General features: G+C 45.6%; 1 protein-coding gene across 1 annotated transcript in view; it reads right to left on the bottom strand.

Annotated features, from left to right (window-relative positions):
* Positions 1–8441, bottom strand: part of mcm3 (minichromosome maintenance complex component 3) — an 18738-nt gene extending 10297 nt beyond the window's left edge. Inside the window, exons 1-10 of the mRNA XM_071369265.1 lie at positions 8276–8441; positions 7336–7448; positions 6011–6219; positions 5041–5171; positions 4593–4831; positions 2532–2637; positions 2171–2324; positions 1487–1618; positions 893–1101; positions 317–491 (exon numbers count right to left, since the gene is read on the bottom strand). Coding sequence (XP_071225366.1) covers positions 317–491; positions 893–1101; positions 1487–1618; positions 2171–2324; positions 2532–2637; positions 4593–4831; positions 5041–5171; positions 6011–6219; positions 7336–7448; positions 8276–8350 — 1543 coding nt within the window. The 5' untranslated portion in view covers positions 8351–8441. The remainder of the gene's footprint in view (positions 1–316; positions 492–892; positions 1102–1486; positions 1619–2170; positions 2325–2531; positions 2638–4592; positions 4832–5040; positions 5172–6010; positions 6220–7335; positions 7449–8275) is intronic.
* Positions 8442–10979: the final 2538 nt, after the last annotated feature.

Below are 10979 nucleotides of genomic sequence, written 5' to 3'. Positions count from 1 at the left end.
ACCTGTCCCTGGTGGTACATCTGATCCTAGATCTGTGGTTAGTAGTAGTGTTACCTGTCCCTGGTGGTACATCTGATCCTAGATCTGTGGTTAGTAGTAGTGTTACCTGTCCCTGGTGGTACATCTGCTCCTAGATCTGTGGTTAGTAGTAGTGTTACCTGTCCCTGGTGGTACATCTGATCCTAGATCTGTGGTTAGTAGTAGTGTTACCTGTCCCTGGTGGTACATCTGATCCTAGATCTGTGGTTAGTAGTAGTGTTACCTGTCCCTGGTGGTACATCTGATCCTAGATCTGTGGTTAGTAGTAGAGTGTTACCTGTCCCGTCCTGTTCGCGGGGGTCTCTGTATCGATGCATCCTGAGGACGTGGTCTGAGATCTCTCTGTCCTGCTCTGCATCCATGTGGTCCAACATAATGAAGAGCAGGTCAAACCGAGACAACAGAGAGTCCTGCAGACCAATGTTCTCCATAGGAGTCTTATACTGATCGTACTGGAGAGAGAGAGACGGAGGAGAGAAAGGATTAGATAACTTCTAGAGAGAGAGTCCTGCAGACCAATGTTTTCCAAAGGAGTCTGGTCAAACTGAAAAAAGAGAGAGACAGAGAGAGAGAGAGAGAGAGAGAGAGAGAGAGAGAGAGAGAGAGAGAGAGAGAGAGAGAGAGAGACAGAGACAGACAGACAGAGAGACCGTTTCATAATTTAAATAATCTGTCCCTAGGCAGAGGAAAGTCAGGTTGTGGTAGAAGACAGCTTCTCCAAGTCTCTAAGACCAAAGTGTACTAACATGAGGAGATGGGAAGTTCTTTAAAAAGAAGGATAGGTTCATTTTACTGTTCATTGTATACATGTTTTATAACAAAGTGTTCGGACGCAATAAAAGGGAAGACTCACTCTGCCGTAGACGGGGTTGGCAGCAGCCAGCACGGAGCAGCGGGCGTTGAGCCTGGCATGGATACCAGCCTTGGCGATGGTGACACGGCCCTGCTCCATCACCTCGTGGATGGCTGTACGGTCCATGTCGGACATCTTGTCAAACTCATCGATACAGACCACGCCCCTGTCCCCCAGAACCATCGCCCCAGCTTCCAGACGACGCTCACCTGATGAGGAGCAGAGTAGGGGAGAGAGAGAGAGAGACGTGGAGGGAGGGAGAGAGAGACGGGGTGAGAGAGAGAGACGGGGAGAGCGAGAGAGAGACGGGGAGAGCGAGAGAGAGAGACGGGGAGAGCGAGAGAGAGAGACGGGGAGAAAGAGTAGGGGAGGAGAGGGGGGCTCAGTGAGTCATTTTGGGTCGTTCAGTTATTTAATGCACAGCCAATTAATGTGTTATTTCATTGTCAAGTGATTTAGTTAATTGACTTCATTTTTTAATGTTATACGATCATTCATGACACCATTGTGTCAGCTATGATTTTTCTCTTTCAGTAAAACTTTAACTTGTAAGTGTGTGTGTGTGTATGTGTGTGTGTGTGTGTGTGTCTATACCAGTCTCCTGGTCAGTGGTAACAGCAGCGGTCAGGCCGACCCCAGATGACCCTCGGCCGGTGGTTGGGATGGCTCGGGGTGCCGTGTGCAGAACATAACGGAGCAGCTGGGATTTAGCCACCGACGGGTCACCTAGTGGAGGGAGAGAGAGACGGGTCATTCTTACATGTGATCCCGAGTGGCGCAGCGGTCTAAGGCACTGCATCTCAGTGCAAGAGGCGTCACTACAGTCCCTGGTTCGAATCCAAGCTGTATCACATCCGGCCGCGATTGTGTGTCCCATAGGGCGGCGCACAATTGGCCCAGCGTCGTCCGGGTTTGGCCGGGGTAGGCCGTCATTGTAAATAAGAATTTGTTCGTAATTGACTTGCTTAGTTAACTAAAAAGGTGACATGAAATAAAACATGGGATATAGTTCTACACTGTAACAATGTTAACACAGACTAACAAGTTAAATTATTCACAAACTAACGTCGTAACCCAGAACCAAATGTTTCAAAAAGCTAGGCAGCAAACCAAATTGACTGAGTGTTCCTGTTAATAACAGTCTGTCGTGACAGATAACTCCCAAATCTTAAGCTTGGACATTAAGTCACGACCCACCGTTTCATCCGCTTAACAGACAGGGATGTACAGTAGGTGAAAGACCGAGAGAGAGAGACCAGCGAGACGTCGTCTCAGTACCTATGAGCAGTACATTGATGTCTCCTCTGATACGTGACCCATTCTCCAGAATCTTCTCCACTCCTCCCAACAACATACACAGGATGGCCTTCTTAATGTATTCGTGACCGTGGATACTGGGGGCTAAGGAGCGGGACAGCTGGTCAAACACATCCTGGATAGGACAGACAGGAAGAACAGACGTATGTTTGAGGGAATGAGGCAATCCCTGACCACAGAAAGAAGAGTTATTTGAGATGCCAGGTGATTTGTCGCTCTTGGACTATCCCATCTTGTCAGATCGAGGAAAGGTGTAGACTAGAGAGACTACTGAGATGTATCCACAGTGATAGCTAGAGGGAAAACGTATCAGTGTCTTTACCATCTTTGACTTGCTGAAGAGTTTGATCTTGGCGACGTCGTCCGCGGAGAAGTAGGGAGACACTTCTTTACTCATCTGTTTCACCTGACAGGCTATCATGATGGTCCTGGAGAACAGAGGAAGAAATTCAACTTCCTGACAGAAACGTCCCTTATCAACTTCCTGACAGAAACGCTGAAAATGGCACTGTGTCACTTAACAATGTCTCGTAATAACACAAGTCAAGTTATAGTGTTTGTGTGAAGTGTATATTTTTTTAAGTGTATATTTTTTCAGACGGCACTGTCAACTTTTAGGGTGTTTCGTATTTCAGATCTGAAAGACGTTCAGTCCTTCAGTCCTCACCTAAAGGACGTTCAGTCCTTCAGTCCTCACCTAAAGGACGTTCAGTCCTTCTGTCCTCACCTAAAGGACGTTCAGTCCTTCTGTCCTCACCTAAAGGACGTTCAGTCCTTCAGTCCTCACCTAAAGGACGTTCAGTCCTCACTTAAAGGACGTTCAGTCCTTCAGTCCTCACCTAAAGGACGTTCAGTCCTTCAGCCCTCACCTAAAGGACATTCAGTCCTTCAGTCCTCACCTAAAGGACATTCAGTCCTTCAGTCCTCACCTAAAGGACATTCAGTCCTTCAGTCCTCACCTAAAGGACATTCAGTCCTCACCTAAAGGATGTTCAGTCCTGCCGTCCTCACCTAAAGGACGTTCAGTCTTTCAGTCCTCACCTAAAGGACGTTCAGTCCTTCAGTCCTCACCTAAAGGACGTTCAGTACTTCAGTCCTCACCTAAAGGACGTTCAGTCCTCACCTAAAGGACGTTCAGTCCTCACTTAAAGGACGTTCAGTCCTCACCTAAAGGACGTTCAGTCCTTCAGTCCTCACCTAAAGGACATTCAGTCCTTCTGTCCTCACCTAAAGGACGTTCAGTCCTTCAGTCCTCACCTAAAGGACGTTCAGTACTTCAGTCCTCACCTAAAGGACGTTCAGTCCTCACCTAAAGGACGTTCAGTCCTGCCGTCCTCACCTAAAGGACGTTCAGTCCTTCAGTCCTCACCTAAAGGACGTTCAGTCCTTCAGTCCTCACCTAAAGGACGTTCAGTCCTTCAGTCCTCACCTAAAGGACGTTCAGTCCTTCAGTCCTCACCTAAAGGACATTCAGTCCTCACCTAAAGGACGTTCAGTCCTCACTTAAAGGACGTTCAGTCCTTCAGTCCTCACCTAAAGGACGTTCAGTCCTTCAGCCCTCACCTAAAGGACATTCAGTCCTTCAGTCCTCACCTAAAGGACATTCAGTCCTTCAGTCCTCACCTAAAGGACATTCAGTCCTTCAGTCCTCACCTAAAGGACGTTCAGTCCTTCAGTCCTCACCTAAAGGACGTTCAGTCCTTCAGTCCTCACCTAAAGGACATTCAGTCCTCACCTAAAGGACGTTCAGTCCTCACCTAAAGGACGTTCAGTCCTCACTTAAAGGACGTTCAGTCCTCACCTAAAGGACGTTCAGTCCTTCAGTCCTCACCTAAAGGACATTCAGTCCTTCTGTCCTCACCTAAAGGACGTTCAGTCCTTCAGTCCTCACCTAAAGGACGTTCAGTACTTCAGTCCTCACCTAAAGGACGTTCAGTCCTCACCTAAAGGACGTTCAGTCCTGCCGTCCTCACCTAAAGGACGTTCAGTCCTTCAGTCCTCACCTAAAGGACGTTCAGTCCTTCAGTCCTCACCTAAAGGACGTTCAGTCCTTCAGTCCTCACCTAAAGGACGTTCAGTCCTTCAGTCCTCACCTAAAGGACATTCAGTCCTCACCTAAAGGACGTTCAGTCCTTCAGTCCTCACCTAAAGGACGTTCAGTCCTCACCTAAAGGACGTTCAGTCCTGCCATCCTCACCTAAAGGACGTTCAGTCCTTCAGTCCTCACCTAAAGGACGTTCAGTCCTTCAGTCCTCACCTAAAGGACGTTCAGTCCTTCAGTCCTCACCTAAAGGACGTTCAGTCCTCACCTAAAGGACGTTCAGTCCTCACCTAAAGGACGTTCAGTCCTCACCTAAAGGACGTTCAGTCCTTCTGTCCTCACCTGAAGGTTCCAGAGGTATAGCCCCCCTTCTTTCCAGGCAGACATCGGTAGGTCCCGATCACCTGGACTCTGTCTCCTGGCTTGACCACGTCCACCAGATCATTGTCCAGTATGATGTCCACCGAGCGGGGAAGCTGACCGGCAGGAGCCTTCTCTGGCATCTCCTGGACTGTTATAGTCTGGTGGTCCTTGTAGACGGATAGACCAAACTCCGTCTCCAACGGGTTGTTCTCCTCATCCTAGAGAGAGGGATGGAGAGAGAGAGGGAGAGAGAGAGAGAAAATGAGAGAGATGGGGATGGAGAGGAGAGAGCGAGAGAGAGAGAGAGAGAGAGAAAAAGAGAGATAGAGAGAGAAGTGGTGAGTGTGTGTGATGGCTCGGTGGTCCTTGTAGATGGACAGACCAAACTGTCACCAACAGGGTTGTTCTCCTGTGTGTGTGTGTTTACCTTGGTAGGGTAGATAGCAGAGGAAGGGAAGGCGTCCAGGCTAGTCATGTCTGTATATTTGCGCTCCATGGTCTTCTTGGTGACTGGACAGTAGTGGACGCTACGCACTACTTTTGGACGGACCAGAGAACCTTCAGAGATGAACAGAAATATATATTAGAAACTGGGTGGTTCCAGCCCTGAATGCTGATTGGCTGACAGCCGTATACCACAGGTATGACAAAACATGTATTTTTTTTTTTACTGCTTTAATTACGTTGGTAACCAGTTTATAAAAGCAATAAGGCACCTGGGGGGGGGGGCACTCCATGTTGCATCGTGCACAAGAACAGCCCTTAGCCTTTGTATGTTGGCCATATACCACACCCTCCCGGGCCTGCAATTTGCTGCAATTCAATACATTCTGCCTTGTTCTTATGCTACCCGAGTGACTCTAAACAGAAAATCAATGGGGGGGGGGGGTTGCCATGACATCTGTGGAACGTTAAGATTCTCTCTGTCTAGTTTTTATTTTGGCAGATTGTTGGTTCTCAAAGATGATGTTATCTGTTGATGTTTTATTTGCAGTGGCGGCCACAATTTATCAGCGGCATATAGGACGAACGCTGCTGGAGAATCCAGACACCCGGAGTAGCCTCCTAGCTCGAGGTAAACTAGAACGTTTAAACTAAATTGAGACCCTTACCGTTAAAAAAAATCCCTAACTAAATGCAAACTTTTGCGAGGTGGAATTGAGGTCCAGGTAATTGGTAGTAGAGGGGAAGCACTTCCTGAAAGGGACGCACTGTGAGAACCAAACCGTTACTGGCAGCTGCAATGTATATTCTAGTGAAAATGTATGAATTTTTTCATTAACGTTTTAATGGAAAAACACATAACAATTTTTTTTTCTCCGTTTGTCACATACCTAATGTATACACTTTTTTAGGGAATGAGAGACATCCACGACCTAGTTTTCCCAAACACTCACACTTGGTGACAATGCCCTCCACACAGACCATGCTGCCCAGCAGGCGAGAGGTGAGGGTTCGTGGGGAGACGTGTTTGTTCCCAAAGCTTCCCTCCAGACCAACGAAGAACTCCTCGTACTGCTTGGCGTACGTAGCGTCTACAGACGCCACAAAGTCCTTCAGAGCACGCTGGAACGCCAGCAGCTCTTCAAACGCATTAGACATCAACCTGGGAAGAGAACACAGCCTCAGTTTAATTTAAATCCATAGTGTGATGTAATCGGGCTGCAGCCCCTCATCTGCCTGATGTGGAAGGCATTACATCACAATAGTATTACGTCGACATGACATAGATATTCTTAGTCATGAACGTAAACCTAAAATCTCAGTTTAAATATATCAGGACATTATGTCGGACATATAAATATATCAGGACATTATGTCGGACATATAAATATATCAGGACATTATGTCGGACATATCATAGCTGTGTTAATGTAATCAACTAACATGTAATAGATATCACTTATCCTGATGTCAACGCACAATTTTTTATTTAAGCTTTATTTAAACCAGGCAAGTCAGTTAAGAACAAATTCTTATTTTACAATGACGGCCTACCCCGGTCAAACCCTCCCCTCCCCCAGTCAAACCCCCCCTACCCCGGTCAAACCCTCCCCTACCCCGGTCAAACCCTTCCCTAACCCGGACGACGCTGGGCCAATTGCACGCCGCCCTATGGGACTCCCAATCACGGCCGGTTGTCATACAGTTTGTTTGTAGGCTTATGTAGCCAAAATGTATCTATGATCGTATGCTATCCATTTACGTTTTTTGTATGCTATTTTAATATATGAGAATTAACCAACGATATCAGGCCACACCCGGCCATGATTACAGACACCTGTGTCTTGTCTTTTGACGCTAAATAAACGAGTCAACCCACAGTGTTTGTCATTATATCCTGATGAAGACTGTCCAAATGTTGGACAAAAAATATGTTTTCATTGTTTTAAAAACAGCCCGGGATCAAACCAGGGTCTGTAGTAACGCCTCTAGCACTGACACGCAGTGCCTTAGACCGCTGCGCCACTCGGGAGCCCCATGGATAATGCAATTGTATTGTACACAGGTGTGTATAACTATGCAACTCTAAAGTGTGTAAATACAGTGTAAATACAGTGTAGTTACTGTTATCAAAATGTATTAGTGTCACTCCACAATGACAATAGTTGACGGTACAAAGAAATTAAAGACCACATTGTGGATCACTCAACTACAAGCGAACACGATAGGCATTCATGGTATAATGGTACACCAGGTTAATGTGTGTGTGTGTGTATACCTGGTAGCCCGCGCTTCGTTGCGTCGTCTCAGGTCGTTGACGTTCACGATGAGTCGGTTCTTGTTCTCGCTGACCATGTCCCGTACCTTGCTCTGGTAGACCCCCTGGTCTTGCTGCGTCGGGGAACCACACACACAGAGGAGAACGCCATTAGACCCTATCCGGGTCGAGTGATTGGCTGCATTCTCAACTCCATGCACTTGCACCATTACTGGCTATCAGTATCATCTAACATTATCTGGTGGCTACTTAGCTAGCAACATATAGCTACTTGGTTAATTAGCCACCTTATTTAGTAACATTTAACAAACAACGCATTTGGTTGTTTATAAAAAATGTGCGGTAGATAGTAAGAACATTGTCGAAGAGTTGCTAACTTTGATTTTATAGAGTTCGCTAGCTTGTAATGATTAAAAACCGTAAATGACGTAGATATGGTCATTTGAGACATTCTTATGGGGGGAAATAATGTAAATTAAAAGAGTTTTGGAATAAACTTCGAAAATAAGGTCTGAGGTTAACATGGGCTTAGGCGATCATTTAGGTTCTGTTCTATGAGATAATACCAGTCAGTTAACATGACCTTTATGAATTATGAAGACTTAACTGTTATGTGCCTCGTTACAATACGTTTGTTTTATTATTACATAAACGCTTCAAAACGCATAAAAGTGATGTTAGTTGATGAAGATTATCTCATAGAACATAAAACGTATATGCTCTCCTAAGCCTGTGTTTCCCACATCACTTATTCTCGGCGTTTATCGAAAAACTATATTCATTTCCCGATCGGCTTTGCTCAACGAACAATGAAGGAGTTCGTGGCTACAAAAAGACGCCATTTACTATTGCTCTCTATTGTCACTCATCGCCGCATGGTTTCCATTTGTCCGTAGGCATACAAATAAGATTTATATTTTCAAGCAGTTATGCTACTTACATCGTCATCTAAGAAATCCAGATATTCTCTCTGTGCCTCTCTCATCTCCCGATCGTCCACAGAATCAGCCGCCATTGCGTAATTCTATATTTTCCAAATATAACAAACTTCTACAGACTCCGACGTGACCGTTTCTGCATGGGTCTTTACAGAAGTGCAAGATTTTCGCGCCACAAAGTACGCGGTGAACTCAGTTCTGACGCTTGATTAGTCCATGTGACACACTCTACTTTGCATATTTGGCGCGGAATCTGTATCAGTCCAATCAGATACCATATTTCCTGAAGTTGGACCCGCCCCGTTAGCAACTCGCGGGAAATTTTCAGACATGAGTTCTGCGGAAGGTAGCCTAGGTGCCAGGCTTTATGTAATACCATGCTCGTCTTTCTCTCTCTCTCTCTGTTTATTTATTTGTATTTACTTAACGATTATTTAAATAGGCAAGTCAGTTAAGAACACATTCTTATTTACAATGACGGCCTACAACGTGTCGAACGACGTTGCACTGACAATTATTTCTCTCTTATCTTTCCACTAGTTGTCACAAGAACAAATGAGAAAGAAAATAGTTCAACACATTGAAAAGGTTACTGTCATAACCGCCAAATCCTTGTCACAGCATGTTAATGCCAAACATCACAAATGACTGACCAGGAGTTGGCAAGATCCCAAAGAGATATGGGACTAGGCTATGAAAGACGGGGCTTGGAAGAAATATAACATGCGCAGTAGGCAGCTGGCTCTGAGGGGACGCTCTTCCTCAGTTGGTGCTATTTAGCTACAACAAATTGTGACCATTGCATTATTTACAAGTTATGTATTTATTGTAGATTAATTAATAGATATGGTCTGTATTTAAACGTATACTGAGGCCCTGCAATGTTGACATGTAAAAATGCCAAAATGACCTTCAGATTTAAAAAATATATTATTAGAATGTTATTAGAAATCATTAATCAACGTTTCATGTGAAGCTACCTATTTTTTATTTTTTTATTTAACCTTTAAGTCAGTTAAGAACACATTCCTATGATTTAATTAATATAAGCCATGTTTCTCCTGTGCATGGGGGGAAAAAGGTTGTTTCATTATTCAAGGGTGTCACACCCCAACAACCTGAAGGGACACAAAAGTATGTGAAGATGGCTGAGGGTTGGTCTAGAGGGGGGCTAGGCTAGGAGAATGAAGCATTTTTACAAACACCTGAAACAGCCTTTTCCTGCAATCTAGAGACATAATCATTAGGCTTAGTTCTATGTAAAACATATGTAAATGTTTCTTCATATCTCAGCATGCTTCTTTTAAGCTTTCTTTATCCTCCTGACTAAATATGCTTCTCTGCATCACTGCTCAAATCTGGGTAAAAGATTGAAAGAAATGTGAGTCTTATTCAATACATTTAGTTATTGCTTGCTTTTCTAAAATCTATCAACCTTTCCAGCAGATATACCAGCTAAGATAGTCAGACAGTCTAGCTACTCTAAATTTGATTGATAGCCTGCAATGGCTTCTGGGTAATAGTGACTAGTAGTATTACAGAGAAACAGGACCAAGGGGGGCACGTGCCCGTTTGCCCCCTTATGGGCATGATGCATCTTATTGTGATTATAATATGTGACTAAAAACAGCCTAGGCTTTATTTTATGGTGATGTGTACCCCCCCGTACTTAGCCATTAGATGTGTGTTGTTATAGCGCCTCATACAGCGCCACTGCCTGCTAAAATGTAGGTCAGGGCTTGAATTCTGGGCGTTCTCTGTTTAGCCTACTTTAAGGCAGGTCGCCCAGTCTCCCAAATCACTTCTTTGCAGTGGACTGCTATGCTAAAGCTTTCTAAGACCTACAGTATGTTAATTCAGTGACAACACATGTAAATAGCATTTTGATTGTTGTCTGCTTACAATGTTCTGTGTTTTAGATTGCTTTGATAAAATAAAAAAAAATCAGCGCCTTTGGTGTGAAAAAAGCGATTTGCAAATTAAACAAATTATTATTATTATTATACTATCACTTGTAGGTTGCTAGATTTCACCTGCCTTGCCTCTTGCTTCTGCTACCACTGGCTGTCTGACTGAGAACATTAAACCACCAGCATCATGAAGTCGATGTGGAGGGAGAACAACGATGTGGAGGGAGAACGACGACGTGGAGGGAGAACGACGACGTGGAGGGAGAACGACGACGTGGAGGGAGAACGACGATGTGGAGGGAGAACGACGATGTGGAGGGAGAACGACGATGTGGAGGGAGAACGACGACGTGGAGGGAGAACGACGATGTGGAGGGAGAACGACGACGTGGAGGGAGAACAACGACGGGGAGGGAGAACAACGACGGGGAGGGAGAACAACGACGTGGAGGGAGAACGACGACGTGGAGGGAGAACGACGATGTGGAGGGAGAACAACGACGTGGAGGGAGAACGACGACGTGGAGGGAGAACAACGACGTGGAGGGAGAACGACGATGTGGAGGGAGAACGACGACGTGGAGGGAGAACAACGATGTGGAGGGAGAACGACGATGTGGAGGGAGAACGACGACGTGGAGGGAGAACGACGACGTGGAGGGAGAACGACGACGTGGAGGGAGAACGACGACGTGGAGGGAGAACGACGACGTGGAGGGAGAACGACGATGTGGAGGGAGAACGACGATGTGGAGGGAGAACGACGATGTGGAGGGAGAACAACGATGTGGAGGGA

This window comes from Salvelinus alpinus, chromosome 27, assembly GCF_045679555.1.
Source record: "Salvelinus alpinus chromosome 27, SLU_Salpinus.1, whole genome shotgun sequence".
Taxonomy (NCBI): domain Eukaryota; kingdom Metazoa; phylum Chordata; class Actinopteri; order Salmoniformes; family Salmonidae; genus Salvelinus; species Salvelinus alpinus.
This window is presented reverse-complemented; position numbering and strand designations above follow the sequence as displayed.